The sequence below is a fragment of the Lepidochelys kempii genome, chromosome 15, assembly GCF_965140265.1.
Source record: "Lepidochelys kempii isolate rLepKem1 chromosome 15, rLepKem1.hap2, whole genome shotgun sequence".
NCBI lineage: Eukaryota > Metazoa > Chordata > Testudines > Cheloniidae > Lepidochelys > Lepidochelys kempii.
The window spans coordinates 9129914-9152743 of NC_133270.1; the positions used below are offsets into that span (position 1 = coordinate 9129914).

The 22830-nt window shown below is 49.4% G+C and overlaps 1 protein-coding gene across 4 annotated transcripts in view; it reads right to left on the reverse strand.

Annotated features, from left to right (window-relative positions):
- The window catches only part of KSR2 (kinase suppressor of ras 2), a 283471-nt gene that overhangs the window by 114030 nt on the left and 146611 nt on the right, over positions 1-22830 (reverse strand). For 3 of the 4 annotated variants that reach the window (XM_073312609.1, XM_073312612.1, XM_073312610.1), the window contains 5 exons: positions 16735-16804; positions 12896-12979; positions 6976-7043; positions 6704-6802; positions 4126-4244 (listed from right to left, as the gene is read on the reverse strand). In XM_073312609.1, coding sequence (XP_073168710.1) covers positions 4126-4244; positions 6704-6802; positions 6976-7043; positions 12896-12979; positions 16735-16804 — 440 coding nt within the window. The remainder of the gene's footprint in view (positions 1-4125; positions 4245-6703; positions 6803-6975; positions 7044-12895; positions 12980-16734; positions 16805-22830) is intronic. The other variant, XM_073312611.1, reaches the window with a different exon arrangement.

The window sequence follows — 22830 nt, forward strand, 5'->3', positions numbered from 1 at the left end:
CGTCCACTGTCACCCCTAGGTCCTTTTCTGCAGAACTGCTGCCTAGCCATTCGGTCCCTAGTCTGTAGCTGTGTATTGGGTTCTTCCGTCCTAAGTGCAGGACCCTGCACTTATCCTTATTGAACCTCATCAGATTTTTTTTGGCCCAATCCTCCAATTTGTCTAGGTCCCTCTGTATCCTATCCTTGCCCTCCAGCGTATCTACCACTCCTCCCAGTTTAGTATCATCCGCAAATTTGCTGAGAGTGCAATCCACACCATCCTCCAGATCATTTATGAAGATATTGAACAAAACCGGCCCCAGGACCGACCCCTGGGGCACTCCACTTGACACCGGCTGCCAACTAGACATGGAGCCATTGATCACTACCCGTTGAGCCCAACAATCTAGCCAACTTTCTACCCACCTTATAGTGCATTCATCCAGCCCATACTTCTTTAATTTGCTGACAAGAATACTGTGGGAGACCGTGTCAAAAGCTTTGCTAAAGTCAAGAAACAATACATCCACTGCTTTCCCTTCATCCACAGAACCAGTAATCTCATCATAGAAGGCGATTAGATTAGTCAGGCATGACCTTCCCTTGGTGAATCCATGCTGACTGTTCCTGATCACTTTCCTCTCATGTAAGTGCTTCAGGATTGATTCTTTGAGGACCTGCTCCATGATTTTTCCGGGGACTGAGGTGAGGCTGACTGGCCTGTAGTTCCCAGGATCCTCCTTCTTCCCTTTTTTAAAGATTGGCACTACATTAGCCTTTTTCCAGTCATCCGGGACTTCCCTCGTTCGCCACGAGTTTTCAAAGATAATGGCCAATGGCTCTGCAATCACAGCCGCCAGTTCCTTTAGCACTCTCGGATGCAACTCGTCCAGCCCCATGGACTTGTGCACGTCCAGCTTTTCTAAATAGTCCCTAACCACCTCTTTCTCCACAGAGGGCTGGCCATCTATTCCCCATGTTGTGATGCCCAGTGCAGCAGTCTGGGGGCTGACCTTGTTCGTGTAGACAGAGGCAAAAAAAGCATTGAGTACATTAGCTTTTTCCACATCCTCTGTCACTAGGTTGCCTCCCTCATTCATTAAGGGGCCCACACTTTCCTTGGCTTTCTTCTTGTTGCCAACATACCTGAAGAAACCCTTCTTGTTACTCTTGACATCTCTAGCTAGCTGCAGCTCCAGGTGCTATTTGGCCCTCCTGATTTCATTCCTACATGCCCGAGCAACATTTTAATACTCTTCCCTGGTCATATGTCCAACCTTCCACTTCTTGTAAGCTTCTTTTTTATGTGTAAGATCCGCTAGGATTTCACCGTTAAGCCAAGCTGGTCGCCTGCCATATTTACTATTCTTTCGACACATCGGGATGGTTTGTCCCTGTAACCTCAACAGGGATTCCTTGAAATACAGCCAGCTCTCCTGGACTCCTTTCCCCTTCATGTTAGTCCCCCAGGGGATCCTACCCATCCGTTCCCTGAAGGAGTCGAAGTCTGCTTTCCTGAAGTCCAGGGTCCGTATCCTGCTGCTTACCTTTCTTCCCTGTGTCAGGATCCTGAACTCAACCAACTCATGGTCACTGCCTCCCAGATTCCCATCCACTTTTGCTTCCCCTACTAATTCTTCCCGGTTTGTGAGCAGCAGGTCAAGAAAAGCTCCCCCCCCAGTTGGCTCCTCTAGCACTTGCACCAGGAAATTGTCCCCTACGCTTTCCAAAAACTTCCTGGATTGTCCATGCACCGCTGTATTGCTCTCCCAGCAGATATCAGGAAAATTAAAGTCACCCATGAGAACCAGGGCACACTCCCCCTCTCCCCCCCAACCCCATGAAGACACAGACTTCCTGGCATTTGCCTTCAATTTTAACTAAACTACTGGAGCTCTAAGGCAGGGCTGCACTTGCAAACTTAAGCATTTATAAAAGCCAGATATCCTGTCCCTCCCTCTGGCTCTCTCTTCTCGTGGAGATGCTCAGTCCTTTCTACCCCTGTTGTGGAGCTGCAGAGACTCATCTGGTCTAATGCCAAGGTGAATCAGCAGAATAGCTCTGCACCTACCCACTGGGTCCTAAAACTAGTCACATGCACTTGCCCTTCCAAACACTCTCCTGGTGCTGGAGCAATCGTGCACGCATTCCTTCCAGAAGAATCACACCTGGGAAGTGGTGCTATTGGGTGCTCTGTAATAGTCAGAGCTTTTCCTGGGTATTTCTGATGGCGAGGGGAAATCTCATGCTTGGCTGTTCCAAAGGTTCCTCCATGAGGACTGCACAGTCCATACACTAGGTTCTTCATTTCTCTAGACAGCTCCCTTATACCCAGGTAAGGCAATGCACCACTTGCCTAAGTTCCAGCTGTCCCAGAACAACTTCGTGTGGACACTTGTTCCAGAAGGAGGGTGTTCAGCTATGGAGTTATTCAGGAATAGCTCCTCCCCAATAGCTCCACGTGTAAACAGGCCCTCAGTCAGCAAAGCACACCAACATTTCCCATCAGGATTAACATCTACTAACTTGTGATGCTTCCAGGCAGACAACGGCCACCTGCAACATTCCCACAGACTTTGATGGAAGGAGGATTGAGCGATATACCGTAAGGGAGAAGGACAGAGGGAGTCACTGCTTTTACTGTGGAAAATAGGTCAAGAAATTCTTGCCCCGGAACTAAAAAGGAGCCAAACAGTAACAGCATGTTGAATTTTATGGAGCCTTCTATCCAAATGAATTAAGCTTCACAACCCTCCATGGAGGTAGGAAATCAGTAGCATTCCTATGTTGTGGATGGGGAAACCAAGGCAGAGAGAGGTTAAGTGACTTGCCCGAGGTCACACTGCGAGTTAGTGATAGAACAAGGATTAGAAACACAGGTCACACGACTCCCACAGTCCTGGGCTTCCACCACAAGACCAGTTTTCCTTCCCACAAGGGCCCAGCACATGACAGTTGGGTCCAGTCAAGAGAGTGGCCGATTAAGTAACAGCAATAAGGAGTGAGATTCCAAAGATTTGGGGCCAAATTCTGCTCTCACTTGCACCCCTGGCAACCCCTTGAATTCAAGGCGGAGGCTTGCTTGGATGCACTCAGGAGTGAATTGCATAAATTGGGGATTGGTCCTGCTTTGAGCAGGGGGTTGGACTAGATGACCTCCTGAGGGTCCCTTCCAACCCTGATATTCTATGATAGCATAGGCCAAATTCTACTCTGTCTAAGGAGTACTGCCCTACTGTGAAGAGCCGAACAGTTCTTGTGTAACTTCACATGCTCCGACCCACTAGGGTTGCACACTTGGCAACTTTTAATGGCCAGTTTATGACTGCACTTAAACAGCTGCCCATGCCTCTTGGAAAACTCTGACAAACAGCTTGCTTGGAGACCGTATTTCTCAGCCACCATTCAGCATTTAAGGTCACTGGCACAGAAGCAGGACTATGGTCTCTTAACAGCTTGTCTGTGCCTGCTTCCTACTTCCCCAACTGCAATATCCCAGCAGATTACAGTAACCATGACCAGGAGTGAAAGTAACCTAAAGGACTTATCAGAACGCAGGATGGCTGGGCTCCTGGGCAAGGTGCAGGGGTGGCTCTGGGCCCACGGGCGGGACTGGGGCCAGACTCCCCCAATCAGTCCTTCAGCGCTGCCCAGCCCATGCTGCCCAAGGCTCCGGCAGCAATTTAAAAAAGGCCTGGGGCTCCAGCCACTGCTGGGAGCCCCAGGCCCTTTTCAATCGCCAGGCCCCGGGGCAGCTGCCCCTTTTGCCCTCCCCATCAGTGCCCCCCCGCCCCGAACAGTGCTTAAAGCACCGTCACGGCAGCACTTTAACGTGGTCTATGTACCGGCCCGTACCTGCAGCCACTTTCTTACTGGCACGCTGTACCGGCTTAGTTTCACCTCTGGCCATGACTTTGATACCATAAACACCAGGCACCACGACTACTTGCTGGTCCTTTTGGAGAGGGTAGGCAGGGGGTAAGGAACCCCACCCATGTCCCCGCGTGTCTTGAAGCCATTGACATCTCGCTCATTGCCTGGGATTCGCATTTGCATTTGTTCCTGTGCATAAGTCACAATGTACCAACATGGAGAAGGGCTCTGAGGACTGCACAGCCCACTGGGGGAGGAAGGTATGCCTCACCTTGCTGATTTTGTTGGTTTTGGGAAGGGTCTGGCTGACGTGCAGGTCGGAATACCTGGGGGGCTTTCGTAAAGGATTGTTGATGTCACACGGCACAGATTCTGTCCGGACTAATCTTGCTGGATCAAGAAGGGAGATGGGGAAAGGAATTTAAAAAAAAGGGAGAGAGAGAGAGAGAGAGGGAGAGGGAGAGAGAGAGATCAAAGCTTTAAAACAGCACTTCAGGTCTGAGTACAGGTCGCTCTGCATAGGAGCCCTGCACTTGAAGACAATCCAGTTTCTGCTTCTTGAATTTCTAAAAATACCGGAGCTAAACCCCAAAGTAACCTCTTCGCTATACCGCTTAACCATCCACCTGAAACTGTCAATTGCCCCGCCTTGGGACCGCCTGGGACATTTGGAACACAATGCGCCAGCTGAAGCCAGATTGTATCTACACTCCTTCCCACCCACTTCCTCAGCCAATCACAACACACTCAGGATCCAATCGGACTCAACGCCGAAGGGCTCAAGTGGGACTTAAGTAGTGCCCGGGGTGAATTTCATCCTGTAAGAAGGCAGCTCCCATCTCAAGGAGGAACAAGTTGGTTTATTTTGACCACATGGCTAATTTCATCAGTGCGGAAGGTGGCTTATGTGAACCATCTCCTGACCCAGAGAGGAGTAAATATTTGTAAACCACACACGCCACTAGCAATTCTGCACCATGACGACTAGACCCTCTTTCCCGTCTGCGGTGTGAGTCTCTGCGTTACGTCAGGTTTCCACACGTTTCAGTCGAATACCTCCTGCTGTGCAGCAGGGAGACAACGGGGCCTTGCTGCTGCATGTAGCAGGGGCACTCTCGAAGCCGCAGGGAAGGAGGAGTTAAACTCAACCTCTACTCATCCTCTCGTGGGCCCATGCCGCCTTGCCTGGGAAGGTCACGCTCCACACACTCCCCCTGCCCCTGGGTCAGGGGGAGCTGAAATGTTTATTCGCTGACTGCTAAAAAAAACTCTTTTGCTTTCTTGCTGTGAGCACTAGCCCTTGTGGAAGGAGGACTCACTCCACCCTCTCCCATTGCTTGACTAGCACATGCCCTAGGGGTGGCCAAGGCAGACAAATGACCTAGGCTCTGGCTATCTTCCAGGCCCTTGTCTTGAGCTTCATCCTGATACAAACGTCTGCCCTGCCACCACCCATGTTTCCGGGATCCCATCCCCATGTCTTAAGAAGGCAATTGGGCCCTTGCTCCGATGAACCCTAGCATGGGGACCTCACTCCTGTTTCAGGACAGTCTCCGACCCCTTTTCGCCAATCGTACCCAACACCTGTATGCTCCTCCCCACCCTATCTTTACTATGACCCCCACAGCCTCCATGTTTAGAAGCTTCTCCCCTTTCCCACAGGGAGCAGGACAGCCCTTCCCTACTTCCACATGACCCTTCAGTGTAGTTTTCCCAAGGCTGGATTTGATGACGAATTATTGAGCAGCAACCCAGAGCTCTTCCGCTGGGAAGGGCTCCTCACACGTGCTATGATGCTACTTTGACATGCATCCCCCCCGCAGGGTCTAAAATCTCCCAGGACAGTGCTTGGCAGTGATGCTGGAGTTCTCATGCCTGCAGTCTACATGAGCACAGTCACCTGCTTTTCCCTGCTCTCGGTTACTGCCAACAGTTCACCGGGACAGAGGACGGAGCTCCGCCTAGAATCAACAAGGAAATAACCTGCCGAAAAGTTGGCATGAGAAACGATGGGCAAAGCCAGCAACTGGAAGGGGCAGCTAAGTTGACACAGCAGCCCTGAGGCAGGGCAGGTAATCATCAGTCCCTTTCAAGACTGCTTGCTCCAGGCCAGGACTCTGGGAGACGCTAGGCAGCATTGGCCGTTAGTCAGTCTGGGAGCTAGAGAGAACCACAGGGTCTGTTTGAGTTCAAACAGCCACAGTACAGAACTACCATTGCAGTGACTATTCAGGGCAGCCCACCTGTGAAAAGAAGTGAACCACCTCTGAATCAGATGATGCCCCATTCTGAATTTTAGATTCCAGAGCACAACTGGCCTCGTTAGGTGCAGTAAGTAACTTATTTTTTAAAAAATAGCAAAAAGGGTTATTCTCAATGAATATGTTTTTAATAATCAGTTGGTATTTAACATATTCTAACGGCCTTATTAGATCTAAAATTATATGCATATTTTGGAATCTTTATTTCAATTTATTTTAATTTAATTTACAGCATTCCCCCTAGGTAATCTCAAAGCACCACCACCCCCGTTTTGCCCTGGGAGCACGTAGCCAGAATTCAAATGAAAAGGAAAAACTCTTCCTGGTGCAAAGCCTCCCTTCTGGACTTGTAAATGTGCCCCGTTCCTTTTCATATTTATGAACTGCGCTCCTGGAGGAGAGGAAAGCAGACAATTTCAATAGCACAATTAGCATTTGAATGTGCCTTTGCCTGACATTAACGCTGCTGTTTCATGTAATGAAATGAGACCCGCATGCATCAACAGAGCCACCGCAGATCTAGGGTCCCAAACTTCCACCCAGGCCAGCTTTCAACGTTAGCAAAAGGCTCAAACCTGTTGCACTTACCCCGCGTTGTGGGGAATCTGAAAAGAAAAGGTGGCAGGGGGAGGGTGGGTGGAAGTGGTTTGGAATGCAAATCTGCCTCGCATCGGACAGCTCGTCTCCCTATAAGCGGAAAAGATGGTCGGTAACATTTTCAAAAGTGCCTATGTGATGTAGGAGCCTAAGTCCCATTGGCTATAAATGGGGGTTCAGGCTCCTAAGTCACTTAGGCACTTTTGAAAATTTTTACCTGGCAAAAACATCAAGGAAGCCAAAGCTAGTAAAGGGGTTCTTACCTCCACGGTGGATGATCAGTATGTGACAAGGTGGAGCCTCTTTGGTGCATTTGTTGTGGCACTTTAGCCTAAGAGAAGAAGCAATAAAAACAAATATGAAGGCGGATCCATCCCAGTCCCTGGGCGGACGTGAGGAGGGACTGTCACACGTGGGCCAGCTGAGAACAAGGGAACCTTAATGTAGAAAGAAATTAATTTTGCAGACAGGATGGTGGTGACTCAAGCTAACTTCCAAGTTGCTTTTGTTTCGTGTGGCGTTGTCTGCTCAACAGTGTTGGGCATGCACCAGGGCTTGGCGGCATCCTGCTGGCTCCACCAGATCCTGCAGCTGTTGCTTCAAATGATGCACCCCCCCTTTGGCAACTTTCACCCAAAGATGGGGCTTGTTTCACTGTACTAGGTCCAGGGGTGGAACTGGGGCTGCAGGTCACAGGTGGTAGAAAGGGTCTCCAGAAGGTAGCGGCGGTGGGAGGTACATCTCCCGGAAACAAGAGGGCACTGGCTGGGAAGAGAGGAGACAGGGCACCTAGGAGATGCACTGGTTTAGCAAATCTCAGAGTCCACCTGCTCCGATGAGACCACGGCCAGAGTTGGAGCCACTCCCCACCCCAGGAGAGCCGTCAGCAGAGGACAGCTGCAGCATTGCCACTGCTTGCTGTTGGGGGGTCAATACTCCCCCACCCAACTCATGCAGGAGATGAAAAATATGCATCAGTCCCATACAGGTGAATCATGCCTATTGCCTCTGAACATCTGTGAACAGGGCAGTGGGGGTGTAAAGGATACAGTACAACTCTGACGATCGGAACATCCTGGAGGAACATAACACATTCAGATAGCCGCGGGTTTGGGAGAACTGCAACGGGATCATTTCGCCCATCACAGAAATGCAGGCATCTGTTTAACAGCCAAAGGGTAGTTTCACAGGGCCTAAGCAACTGGGTCACCTCGTGATTACTGACACCGATACCCCACTCAGACATATTGACCTAGACAAGGTCTGTTTGTCCTTCCCCCTCCCAACCAACTTGGGGTGTGGGCTGGAGGAGCTGAAAAGTGAGCAAACGGCAAAACACATTCTTTAAGCTATCCACAAACACAGTCTCCAAAGCCAGCTCCAGGGCACCTCCCCGGCTAGCACTCCAAGCGCTCTCGGACGCTTCCATTCTCCGCTTTACAGAGATCCCCGTAACGTGGTAGGTTAACGTGCTTCTGCTCACGCTCCCAGCTCCCCTTCATTAGTAACTGACTCTCAGACATATGTATTTGGCTGGGACCATCCCCCCTGAACTGTCAAGTGAATCCTTTGGGAGGGAGGGAGCATCTAAAGGCACTTGACTACTCAGGTTATGACGGGGGGAAATTTCAGCTGGTTAAAGTAACCACGGAATTTAGGCGGGAGGAATGTAACTCAATTAGGGCTTCCTCCCAGCTTTTGTGAAAAGTTCCACGGGCTCTAGGCCACAAATGGTTAAAGCCTTGATTCACCTCTCACCCAAAATGGTGATCACTTCCAATGCAGTGCTCTCCTAGTGCCATGTTGGGGGATTGGCTCATTTCCAGCTCACTGTAGCAGCGATACCTAGCCAGTCACTCACAGAGTTTCCTCCACCATCTGGACTTTTTTCACCATGGGCTTTTCCAAGAATGTATCTGGCCCAACCCAGCTTGCATTCGGAGATCATTCAAGAGGGGAACTAAATCTACCCTGGCAAGGAGAGCCACCCAGTATTCCAGTGGGCCTCTCGGTTTTCTCACTACTGCGATCCTGCATGGATCACGCAGCTGAGTGCGGCTCCATGCTGAATTGAAAGAGATGCCCAAGCACCCTTCTGCTGCTAGGAAAACCCAGCAATTTCATTACTGCCCAGAGCTGTGGAAACTAACATTTCTGACAATCTAGCCTGAGACAAAGGGAGCAGAGACCCACACTCTGTGCCAAGAGCTCTTTGCTGTTTCCTACTGAATATTATCCAGAGCTAATGCTGGGTTGCACTTAATTAAAGCATCTGGCAGCAGAGGAGAAATAATTCGGTAGCCCCCTGCTCTTCCTCCCTCTGTTTTGCAATTTATCTCTGCCGCTGCAGTGTTCCTTATGGTTTTATTACCAAGACATTTAACAGAAATGATTGGACCATTTCAAGCTAGGATTGTTTCATTTAATATTCTGTGCAGCCTTTATTATTTAACACAGGCAAGAATATGAGTCTACTGAGGGCTTCACCCCTGGTTCAGACATATAGATATAAGCAGGCTCTTATGCCTCTAAAACCTTTTCACTGGGTCCTAATTAAGAATGTAAGAGTCCCAGCCTCCCATTCTGCCCCCATGAGCCAGAGCAGAGGAGGGCTGTATAAGCGCTCAGTGCACACGCATGGAAAGCAAAGGAAAAAACAATATTATAAAAGAAACAGGGTCAAGGGAATAAAAAAATTAAAAAAAAAAAAATACAACAAGCGGCCACAAGTCAATGAGCTGGGTAATGAAAATTCAGGAGCCGCATGGTGTTAGATTTCGTTACACAAAGATTCCTAGAAGCAGAGCCAAGGATTAATTTGATATTGGAGGCTTTGGGGGGTGGGTTGTTTGTTTGGTAACCTGCTTCTTTACAGGGAAGAACAGTGCCAGCAGTGGCTGGGTAGGCAGAAGGTGAGGAACTGGAGTAGTTCGTTAGTCTTTAGTTTTTTGTGAAAATCCACAATTAATGTGGTTTTTTCTAAGTGCTCGTACAAGGCTGACACAGAAGCAGACACAGCCTCCCGCCTAGTGCATTTCAATCCCAAGATACAGCTCTGCACTCCTCTCGTTTACTCTCACTTCGCCAATGCCCCTCAGACCCCCCTGCTGTTTAAAGCAGCGGGTTCCAATCCCACTGTCCTCCCTGTTCTAACCCAGGTCCCTCAAACCTCCTTTGGCTGTGTGTCCATTTCTGCCAGTGAGAAGGAGCAACATTAGCTGCCACTGTTAATCAGAACGATCCATTTCAACGCAATTGCACACAAAAGGGGAGGGGTGAGAGGTTTGTCAAGCTGGACAGGACAATATTAACGGAGAATTACATTTAATTCTCAAGGGCTTACAAAGGTGTACCAAAAAAAGGGGAGGTTACAAAAAGTACTTGGCAGTGTCACTATTAGAACAATGGGATCCAGCTTTAACTATGCAAAATATCATCATGTATTGCACCAGGTTAAACCTCCCCTCCTTGTACTAACTCAATATTTTATTAACATAAAAATGTTAATAAACACCATTAAGAAGTTAGCATTGACTCAGTTACAAAGCAGTGACTTGGCATATTCCCTAGCCTTAGAAAAGCAAATGATATCTCGGGTATCCAGAGTAACTTCTGCAGGGTTACTCTAGAATCAGAACAGTGTAACAAATCAGAATCTGGCCCACTATTCTGTTAAATCCTGCTCATCTTTGTGGCCTTCGAAGAACAGCCCATTTCCATTAAATCACGTTTTGCAACTTTGTTGTTTGTTTGTTTGGATCCTCTACAGCACAATGAGCTTCTCAGAGAAACACAAGTTTGTAAGATTTTTGCTGATGCCATAAAAGAGAGAAGGCAGCTCAAGGCAATGGTGCCATAAATAGAGACGCATCCGAAGCTCTGAGCTACACCGCACTCTGGGTAACGCACAATTCATCTTAGTTACTCTCATCTGCAGGCACAGCTGTTTCACCTCCTGGTTCGCTCGGCTGCCAAGGCGCCGTGTGAGAAAGCGTTACAGGATGGTGAGTGGAACGCCCCAGGCACGGGAGCAGGAAGGCTGGGAAATCCTTCAGCGTCGCCCTGCAGAAAGAAACTTGAGGGATACGGAAGAGGTGGTGGGATACCGCAGAGCAACCAACTGCGTGTAAAAGGCTTGATCCTGTGAGTTGCGCAGTCAGTGGGAGTGGAGGGCATGCACCTCCCAGGAGGTGATTGGCACCTTGCAACAGTGCCCTTGGAGTTGGGGCCTGATGCGGCTCCCAGTGAGATGGAAGGTACAACTTCCCTTGGCTTAATGTCCAGCCAAAGGGCTCGGCTGGCATCACCTAAAAGCGGAGTGGATTTTCTGTACTAGGGCGAAAGGACACTACAGAGAGATCAACTGGACCCAGACCATAGGTCTGCCACACTGGTCAGAACCATGAGTCTCTCAGGTCTGGTTATCCCTCCTCCAGCAGTGACACACACCTGAAACTTCAGAGGAAGAGAGTGCATCTCCCCAGCTGGGCAGCATGCATGTCAGGGAGGGGGGAGAGAATTCCTTCCTATTCTTCCAGGAAGTGTGCTTTACACCCCAGAGCAGGAGACTGGGACTACCTCTCTCTGCTTGCATTGTTACACATGCTATTCCTAGGCATAAAATTACCCCTGTTATCCATTATTAATGTACTTTCAGATTCAATCACAGAGCTGTACAGCAAATACAATTACTGCCAGGAGTTGATTTATTGCTAGGTAACACAACAGAAGGCCAAATTTAACCAAGGGACTCCATGGGCTGAGTCTCCCGGAAAGAAAGCAGGAATGGACAGGTTATCAGCCAGATGCTGACCAGTTGCTGCCCTAGACCTTCCCTTACCTCCCCTCTGAGTTTATGGGCACAATACACCACTGGGGTCTCTGCCACTAGAATCAAGGAACCCGAGCACACGTCTCATCAGCCATCCTCTGATACCCCAAATTACTAGCCTTCAAAGCAATCTTTCCACTAGTGCAAGGATTAGAGTTCTCTCCAAGTCAGCTCTTCTCCCCCTCCCTCTCCCAAATTGATTCAATGTTACCAGAATTTTGTAATCCATGTTTTGTGCACCCTACAAAAAAACAAACAAACACATGCCTGCCAGGAGGGGGTGGGAATGGGGGTTACCTCTCTCCCCTCTGGTTAAAGGAAGGCCCCACTGTTGCCAGCCCAGAGGGCAGGGATGTGTGGAGAAGCAGGGCAAGGTCAGCTCTTTCGCTGGGAGGAGGGAGGAGTTCATTCCTTTGCTCCATGCCCGGCACATTAGAAAGAGGATGTGCTGGAGGAAGCAGGGTCTGAGTCTGGCTCCCTGGGAAGTGGCTTACAGAGGAGAGAACTAGGGGGCTATGTTCTCCGCCTCTCTGGAGCCCTGGCTGAAGTGAGCCACATTTTAGGCTTTTGCAGTGGTTTCGGCTGAAACACACAGCACCTTGCACCTTCACCCGGCATGGGCAAAGGAAGCCCTTTTGGATTTGTTTAGCCATTGAAGGGGCAGGACATTCTTCGTTATCAAATGGAAAAGCTAACGTAAAATGCACCACACAATGGGGTTTAAACAGCAGCTAGGCCTACAGAATCCTGCCCTGCCCCGCATGGCAGTCTGCTACAACAGAGGCACCAGCTGGGCCCTGTGTCAGCCAGGTGCTGCAGCAACCAGCTGGGGAGATCCGCGCCGGGGGTGAGGGGGGAATCCTGACCTTCCAAACTGCAAAGAAAGGCAACTTGTGAGTGAGGCAAATGCAGCCAGAGCAGACGAGGCATTTGGTGCTCAGTGGGAACTGCCCTTGCTGTCTCAGGTCAGCATGTAATGGACAGGTGCCTTAGCTCCTGAAAATCATCCTCACACTTAGCCACTCTGAGCAGCAGGCTCAGGAGAGAGCTGAATGGACTGGGGACCTGAACTAACTTCTCCCCCGACCTCGGAGCAGTGATATTGATTTGCACAGGCAGGGCATGGGGGAATTGGTGGATGAACTCAGGACTTCAGCCATTAGGGGCGTTTTGCTTATCTCAAAGTCATGGAAAGAATTTTCATGCAGATGAGAGGGGAGACAATGGCAGGCCTGGGGACGTCTGAGCCCCATTCAGAAAAAACACACCCAGAGCGCTCAGGAGATGACGGCCCAGTCATTCCTTTTGCAACATTAAGCAACAACAAAGCCAGCTTAGAAACCATGACGTACTTGCAGTTTTTACATTTTAATCCAAACAACATTCCTTTCCCACAGACGGTGCATGTCTGAGACATCCAATACTTGGTGGAAAATCTGCAGAGGAAAACATCAGATAAGTGTTAAGAACAAAGAAGGTTGCTGTGCCCTACCCTGGGTGGAGAAATGCTTTATAAGCATCGCTACCCTCTATGCTTTAGCCCCCTCCACACAGCACCAGCGTTTAAGTCTGTTACAGTGATCAGTCAAGCCAAAACAAAAACCAGAGCAGTGAGTTTCCCGCAGCAGCCCTGGTGCAAGAAGTAGCAGGGTAGACGTTCCCGCTTGGCCTGGATCTCCAGCTCCGAGACCTACCCCCAGGCCAGGTTTCAGAGCCCGAGCAAGAACATCTTCAGGGCTATTTTTAGTGCCGCAGCGTCAGCCTCGTAAGCCGAAATCTGCAGACCCAGGTTCTGAAATTCATCCGCGTTGGTGTCTTACTGCGGTGCAGACAGACCCTAGAGCTCGGGCCTTGCCACCCAGCTGAACGAGGGCGGAAATGGCATTTGACAGACATTGACTTCAGCAAAGGAGTAAGGAGAAGGAACTGGGAAATTTGAAGGAGATTGACAATTACAAACTAGATCCTCTTTCATGTTAATCTGCCCTTAGCCACAGCCACATCAGTCAATTTGTCAGTCCGTGTTAATCAGACGGGGCTCATCTTGATCTTTGTCAACCCACTAGAAGCTCATCCTAAGCACACATGGGACCATGCCGAGCAGCTGGGATTTAGCAGCACCCTCCCTCCAAAGGTACAGGCCAGGCAGGGTGCTCAGACGAGTGAAAGCCAGGATGACTGACAGGAACAGAGTTTTCAGTTCAGTGGCCCTACCAAAATATTGTCGCAGGGCAGGGGGAGAGACACGGCACGACTGTTTCAAGTCAAACAAAATGTTTCATATAATTTTCCAGGGTTTTAAACAGGTTAATAAAAATAGAATGAAAATTTAAAACACAAAGGCTCTGCACTCAGAAGAGGCTTCAGCTCCCAGCTCATGGACTCCCTGTGCGATCCAACTAGTCCCTTCATGTGTGTGTCTCAGTCCCCATCTGCAAAATGGGTATTAAAAAGCTCCCTGGCCTCGCCCCTTTGCCTGGTCTAGCTGGATTGGAAGCTCTTTGGGGCGGGGAACATCTGCCTGCCAAGGGGGCTCCGATCACTGCTGGGGTCCCACGGTACACAAATAACTCACAACGACTGGATAGGTAAAACACACAACTGTGAGCACCCTCGAGGAGGTCTGGAAAGGAGTTGGTCTCGCTGCAGGATGAGGATGGGCAGAAGCTCCGATTTGGAAACCCCCCCCATCTCGAGCCACAGCCTAGTGCCACGTTCCTTTCCTGCAGCTGAACTGGGCTCCTGCACGTCACCCCACCCCAGTGTGGGGCAGTTTCCATTCCTTTTTCTCATGCTAGCTACAAAAGCAGCAAACAGCTTGTGTGGAGTTTACTCCAGGGTGGCAGGCCACAGATCACGGACAATCTCTATCAACCTCAGCTCAAGCCTTATCTAAACTACATCTCAGCTGAAATGGAAGTGAAATTTGCCCCTAGAATGCTGTGCCTACATGTTGGAAGTAGAAGGGGATCCCTCCGCACCCCCTCCTCCCCTGCCCATCAGCTCTGTGCTGGAGAAAGAGAAACGATGGGTCTTATTGCTCCTGGCCTGGCCCGGGTCAGAGGTTTTAACTCAGTAAATTACACACCCTGAGAGCAGCTCAGAAGTGTTCTGCCCTCTGCGACTAGTTTTCTCTCTGGTTTGGAGATAGAGAGCATTGGGGTGGCCCCATTTATGCCCTTTCATGCTGGCAACTGGGAGTTTAGTGCAGTCTGAGTAATGTGGTTGAACAGATTCATCTTGAATGGGCTCCATGTTTCACCCCATCAAACCCCTGACCAGCAAGCTTGCGTGAGCTAGGGCATTATGACCACCAGATGGTTTTTCCTCATCCCTGCCTTAGAGCCTGGGGACAGTGGTGCCGCTGTGACGTCACGTGAGTAATGCCGATTTGCAGGAGCTGATGATCTAGCTCCATGACGTTTAGGGAGAGGGTGATGAAGCTGACGAGTTTTCTCTTTGCTTCATCATCCCTACTACCTTAATAGATTGCTGGGCATTTCCGTTATGGCAGCCCGCCACTTACTGCTGCCATGGGACTCGAGGAAGGAGCACGGAGGTCTGGCAGGCGGGCACAATTTTAGAGGAGATGTGTGACAGGGTCTCTGACCAACCTGCCTCTCTCCAAGCAGTCAGGCTGGCATGAACATGTCATGGGCCTCCGGGTGCTAAAGCAAAATGTAAAACTCCCGCAGCTACCTACTCAGTAAGGCTGGGAGGGGAGAGATCTCTGACTGCAAGTTCCCAGCAATGAGATTCCCATTCAGGGCTGGTGTGAAACCCCAAACAGTGCCAGTGGCTTCTAGCATGAACAGCTTCTCTTCTGCATGTGAAGCAGTGACGCAAACAGATTAGATACTGTAGCTGCCTTGGCAAATCTGCTGCCAGCGAGAGATGTTTGTCTCCTGGGCGGGCTCATGCCTTTCCCCCTTCACTCCATCTGGAAATACAATATTCTAGATGAGGAGGACTTGTGGCACCTTAGAGACTAACAAATTTATTTGGGCATACGCTTTCGTGGGCTAAAACCCACTTCATCGGATGCATGGAGTGAAAAAAACCAGTAGGAAGATAGATATACACAGAGAACATGGAGAAATGGGTATTGCCATACCAACTGTAACGAGACTAATCAATTAAGGTGTGCTATTATCAGCAGGAGAAAAAAATTTTTTGTAGTGAAAATCAAGGTGGCCCATTTCAAACAGTTGTCAAGAAGGTGTGAGTAACAGTAGGGGACACCATTAAATTAGGCTTGAATAAAGACTGGGAGTGGATGGGTCATTACACAAAGTAAAAACTATTTCCCCATGTTAATTTCCCCCCTACTGTTACTCACACCTTCTTGTCGACTGTTTGAAATGAGCCACCCTGATTATCACTGCAAAAGTTTTTTTTCTCCTGCTGATAATAGTGCACCTTAATTGATTAGTCTTGTTACAGTTGGTATGGCAACACCCATTTCTTCATGTTCTCTGTGTATATCTATCTTCCTACTGTATTTTCCACTGCATGCATCTGATGATGAAGTGAGTTTTAGCCCACGAAACCTTATGCCCAAATAAATCTGTTAGTCTCTAAGGTGCCACAAGGACTCCTCGGTTTTTTTGCTGATACAGACGAACACGGCTGCCACTCTGAAAAATATTCTAGATGGTTAGGACTTGAAGCTGGATTGCTATAGGAAAGTACTCTGAATCCCTCCCCTCCCACCACATGCTTTTCAGCTACACCTCTGACTTACTCTTGCTTTCCCTGTGTTCTTTGGAATGGCGCTACCTAGGGAGAGTTAGCTTTTCTGCTTGGTGTCAATTGCTTGGGGCAGGGGCTGTCTTTCAGTATGTTTGTACAGAACCTAGCACACTGGGCTCTCAGTCTATGACTGGACTTCCTATGTGCTACACACGTTTTCTGGATCTCAGCTTTCAGCCTTCACAGCGGTCAGTCTTGAAGTTCGTTCATGGGTCAAAATCAAATGCAAATAAATTGCTGTGTCAGGTGTGAGGCTCTCTCTCACACACACATACCAGGGGCACGCCTCTGACCCACATAATGGGGGCCAAGGGGCTGCAGAGAATAGGATAGGACGTATTACAGAATAGAAAGGCTGTTGCCTGCCACAACAGGATCCTTGTGTTCAAGTGTGAATTCCCAGGACAGATTCGTGTGGCACTTCTCAGCGATACCGTACCTGTGTTTGATTGAGTTTCCTAGATCACGGCGGGGAATCTGTGGGGACCAGCGAGGCACTGACAGCGTATCTGCAGGGTGAGAAGACAGAACAGAAACAAACAAGGATTCATAAGGGGGAAGGCCAGATGTTACTCTCTGAACAGAGGAGTATGGAGGAGCATTACAACCAAAGAGAGAGGAGCATCAGTTACCGCAGGGATATAACGAGAGCCCTGCAAGTCTGCGGATATCCGTGGATAGCCGCACGCGCAGAGGTGGATATCCGCGAACCGTGTTTGCAGATCAGATGTGGACACAAATTTTGTATCTGCACAGGGCTCTAATTATAACCAGTCAGCATGAGAGTTATTTGCTTTCTACCATTTGCAGCCCACTCCTGCACTTCATTTACCCAGGCAGAACTCCTACGGACTTCATTTCCCTAGCCCCTAAGCAAGTACCACAGGGTCAACTCTTTAACTCAGCTAAGGAAGCAGCTTCTTCTCCCCTCCACTCACAATAATCAAACAAGATCAATAAGTAACTAGTTTTGCACAGGCATGAGGGGTTTCACTCAGAGAGAGAGAACGAACAAACGAACGCACGCATTTGCACCAGTTGATTATTCTTCCAAGATACATTCAATCCAGCACACACACAGTCTCTGGGCAGCTGGGAATACAAGTCTGTTAGAGACAGTTAATGATTTCCAAACAAGAATGGGAAGATGAAGCCTAATCGGCAACTCATAGTTTATTAATAAGGCATCACATCCTTGTGACTGTATCTCTATCTTAACAAAAAGCCAGCTGTCAACCTCTTAGAAACCAATTTAACTACTGTTCAAATCATAGAAGATTAGGGTTAGAAGAGACCTCAGAAGGTCATCTAGTCCACTCCCCTGCTCAAAGCAGGACCAACCCCAACTAAATCATCCCAGCCAGGGCTTTGACAAGCCAGGTCTTAAAAACCTCTAAGGAAGGAGATTCCACCACCTCCCTAGGTAACCCATTCCAGTGCTTCACCACCCTCCTAGTGAAATAGTGTTTCCTAATATCCAACCTAGCCCTCCCCACTGCAACTTGAGACCATTGCTCCTTGTTCTATCATCTGCCACCACGGAGAACAGCCGAGCTCCATCCTCTCTGGAACCCCACTTCACGTAGTTGAAGGCTGCTATCAAATCTCCCCCATTCTTCTCTTCTGCAGATTAAATAAGCCCAGTTCTCTCAGCCTATCCTCATAAATCATGTGCCCCAGCTCTCTAATCATTTTCGTTGCCCTCCGCTGGGCACTCTCCAATTTGTCCACATCCCTTCTGTAGTGGGGGGCCCCAAAACTGGACGCAGTACTCCGGATGTGGCCTCACCAGTGCCGAATAATCATTTCCCTTGATCTGCGGGCAATGCTCCTACTAATACAGCCCAATATGATGCTGGCCTTCTTGGCAACAAGGACGCACGGCTGAATCATATCCGGCTTCTCTTCCACTCTAATCCCCAAGTCCTTCTCTGCAGAACCGCTGCTTAGCCAGTCGGTCCCCAGCCTCTAGCGGTGCATGGGATTCTTCTGTCCTAAGTGCAGGACTCTGCACTTGTCCTCGTTAAACCTCATCAGATTTCTTTTGGCCCAATTCTCTAATTTGTCTAGGTCACTCTGGACCCTATCCCTACCCTCCAGCATATCTACCTCTCCCCCAGCTTTGTGTCATCCATGAACTTGCTGAGGGTGCAATCCATCCAATCATCCAGATCATTAATGAAGATGTTGAACAAAACTGGCCCCAGGACCAGCCCCTGGGACATTCCACTTGATACCAGCAGCCAACTAGACATCGAGCCATTGATCACTACCCGTTGAGCCTGACGATCTAGCCAACTTTCTATCCACCTTACAGTCCATTCATCCAGCCCATACTTCTTTAACTTGCTGGCAAGAATAGCATGATTACAAATAAAAAAGACCTCTTTTGTATTTCCCCTTCTGAGAGAGGATAGTGGGAGCCCTGCCTGTAAAGAAAATCAAACACAAGTTCCTTAGCACCTTGATGGCTGATATGGCTGGGGAGGGTAAGTCATTGCCAAACCAGCCATCAAGTTCACAGTGTTTGTGTCATGCACTGACGCAGCAAAATGCAGACACACACACAGCTGGCCCGATTAATTGCCCATCAAACCAACGGAAAGCCTTCCACTCACTTTGACGGGCTTTCAATCAGCCCCTGAAACACAAAGGGTCTCATTCTCTTCTTACTTGTCTTAGTGTAACTCCGGAGTGGTTATTCTACTGAAGTCTCTGGTGTTACACTGGACTAGTAGTGATGTCAGGAAGCGCAGAATCAGGCCCAAACCACTGACTTCCTCTCTGATGCAAACAAGTTGGGGGTGTTGGAGGAACGGTTAGAATGAGCAGTGTAAAATTTCTCTCCTGGGTGGGGAAGACTATGGAGTTGGTTATGTATCTAATCCTGCAGCTGGATCCGTATGAGAAGACCCCTGCCTGCAACCAAGAAAGTCTGGTTGCAGGATCGAGACCAGAGGATCAGGGACCAGGCCTAGCAGACCGAGGGGCAACGAGCCAGTGACAAACTAAGGGCCAGGCACTGCTCAGAGCTGCAGCTCCCCTGGAGCCAACAGGGAGGAGGGCTGGGAGAAGGAGAATAAGGAATCCCCTGAATTGTGGCAGGGGAGTGAGGAAAAAGTGCTTCTTGCCCACACAGACTGAGAGAAAGACTGAGGAGTCCAGGGGGAGGAGCCAGGTGGAAGAGAATATGAAAGTGGTGGACTTCCTGGCTATTCCCTGGCAGTGCCGCACTCCTTAGAGGACACTGCAGCCAGGTGGCTCTAAAACCTGTATCAAGGGCCGAGCCAGCTTTCCTGAGAGCAGGAACATATGCTCCCTCCCCTCCCAGTCCCTGCGCTGGCACTGAATTGATCCATAGATTTAAAGACTCAAAAGGGACTTGAGACAGATAGTGCAGGAAATGGCTGTATCTTTGGGAGATCTTACTGTATTAGGTGTATGTATCATTGTGGGCCAGGGACTGTATGTAATTCCAGGGGGGAGTGTGACCACAGCCCTCCAGGAATGAAGAACAGTGAGGGACGATTAGGCAAATTCATTCTGGTTGTAATACCTCCAGAGAGGTACCACCACATGGAGAGGCTCTATTGGTTCAAACTGGATTCTCCAGAGACCAACAGACAAAGAAGAAACTTTTGAATAAACAGCCTGAGAGTTTAAACTGATTTGGGGCCTTTGTTCTGAGCCAGCAGACAGGAGACCCCAAATCCTTCCTGGGAAGGGTTGGAAGGACTTTTGCCTAATGCGGCCCCATGGTAAGCTTTTAGCATGCGTATAAGAACTTTGATGGTTCTTTATATGTTTTCTCTGCAATACTTTCCCCTTAAGAATGAATGTCCTTGCTTATAAGGGTTGTGAGGTAACTTATAATGGCTGGCAGTTACAGCGGTGCACAGCCTTAGAAGAGAACAGACACTGGCCTATTTAGGCAGTCTGACTTGCTGGGGATATGGCAGTGCAGGGAGGGAACCGTGCAGCCTAGAAAATCCCTGCTCAGGAGGGAGACAGGCATGGGTCTCTGCCCAGGCAAGGTGACAAGCCTAGAGTGGGTGCTCTTGCTGGACCACGGAGGGGGAATATAGATGCAGTTGCCTGAACCGTGAGAGGTCATCCAGTCTGACCTCCTGCATAACAGGCCACAGAACCTCCCCTGTCATTCCTGCCTCCAGCCAGATTCATATCTGGTTGAGCTACAGCATCTCTCCGAGAAAGACATTCAGTCTGGGGAGCAGATGTCAGGCTTCCTCCGACTTTAGCTTTTGGAAAGGAAGAAGGCTGGGAGCCACTCACTCTGCTCTGGCAAGTGCAACTGCAGAGGCAGGCCTGCTAATGACGAACGGTTTGAGAGACTCCCACGCACAAACGGTAACCAGTAGCGATTCTCTGCTGCCAAAAGGCTGTCCATCACGGACGTAAGGCCAGACCACCAGACTTATCATCTAGGGCTGCAAGCCAGAACCCAGCTGCGATCCCAGCGGTTTATTCAGTATGCCAACCAATCCCTCACTAAACATACTTTCAATAAGCAGTGAGTACCTTGGTTTGCTTTCATATCCCATTTTAATATATCAGGTTGAGGTGTATTTTAATTACACGCTACTCCTGAAGGTTACATTTACATGCCACTTCCTGTGCAACGCTAACTTGCCACACGCTTCACTCAAGTGGGGTGGAAACAGTCGTTACCAATAGTATTTATTATGGATTTGTGGCATGATTCAGAGGAAGACTCCCCTGGACTTCTAGGAGAATTGGACCGGGCCCTTGCCCTCCGTACTTCCAGCTCACAGACCAGTATACAGCTTCTTCCAGCACAATCATGATTTAGAAGCAACCATCAAGTAATGGTGTAGATAGTTTTCAGAGTATGGGCTGTCCTAGAGCTGTTTCTTTGCTCTTTGTGGTTGGTCATCTAAGGGTATGTCTACACTAGAAATCTAAATCAACATATATTAGGTTGAATGACAGTGCCCACAGTAACTACTGCAGTGGTGCACATCCACACTTCCTCCCTTCGGTTGTGGTGTGTGTCCTCAACAAGAGGACTTCCACCAGCCTAAGGGGGCAGTGTGGGGAGCCGAGAGCCCAGTCTGAGAGCTCTCCTGGCAGCTCCCTGCTGGGAGCCCAGCTGCTCCACAGGCTCCTGAGCTCCCAGCAGGCTGCCCCCTGACCTTGGCTCCCCATTCCCCGGCGGGAGCAGGGGGAAAGCTGCCCAGGGCTTCTCACCCTTGGAGTGTGGGGTCCAGCTGTCCCGGCTTCAGCCCCCCCCCCCCCCCCCCCAAGATAGCCAATATTCCCAGGGGGTGGGGCCAGGAAGCTGCTTGGCCTTCTAGACCCAGCTGGGAGTAGGTCCAGCCTCCCAGCTCTCCGGAGGAGCAGGGGTGAGCTGGGCTCTAGCTGCCTGGCTTCATTGTCAATTTCACAGCTCCTGCCCATCCCTTCCTCTGGAGCACCACCTGAGCAAAGAGCTTCCCTAACCCACAGTGACCAGGACGGATGCAGGGATTTCCCTACACCCCCCTATGGGGGTTTTTACCCTTCCCCCCCACGAATTTCCCCAACCACCCCCCCAGTTTTGTGAACTAGTTACATGCAGTGTTGCCAATTTAGTGATTGTTTGGAAATCTGAATTGAAATAGAAACATTAATACACACACTTTAAAAGCATATAAAGTGAATGATAAAATACGTGTATCTGAAAAAGTATAAAACATTTGAAAAGTAAGAACACAGACTGGCTTCCTTATACAGCTGTTTTTATGACCATGAGTGCATTCATTTTGGTGATGTTGGCCAACCTAATAATTTCAAATAATGATTTGTAAGCAAAGTCTAAATGAGCTCTCCCTGGCAGCTAGTGATGAGCTGGGGGGAAAGGCTTCAGAACCAGATTGAATTTACAGTCACACCTAATCTACCGAGGTATCCAGCAATCAGAGCTGTGTTGCCCAAGTGATAGATTTTGGCTGGGGTTGGGTTACAAATTACTTGAATGCAGGGCTTGAATGTTGGGTTACAAATTACTTGAATGTAATGAAATGTTGTTATTCTTATTGTAGGAGTAAAGGGCAGTAGAACTGTACTTAGCTTCTGCTGATTGAGGGCAACAAGAGAGAGGGTGGGGACAGGTGTTTTGCTTGATGGTCTGCCTGACTCCCAAGTACTGTTTGACCTGCCTCTCTCCACTGTTTAAAGACAGAGCTGATTAGGCTCCATAGGGAGCCTTTTGTTGTGTTAAGTGACCCCTACAGCTGAAATCACTGACAATCAGGTCTAAGCACTTAGACCTGCTGTGGGACAGCAGGTGGGTTTCTACTATGGTGGGTTTCTGTGGAAGAGACGGTCCAGTCTGCACTAGCAGTGAGGTTCCTGCACTGAGAGCTGGGTGGAACCTCAAGAGACCAACTCGCAGAGGCCACAGGGGCAGGTGGCAGCAGAAGGTGACGGTGCAGGGCCATTGGCAACAGAGCGATGGAGTGAACGGTGGCACAACAAACAACAGTGGCCAGAGCGAACAGTGAGCAGCAGGAGA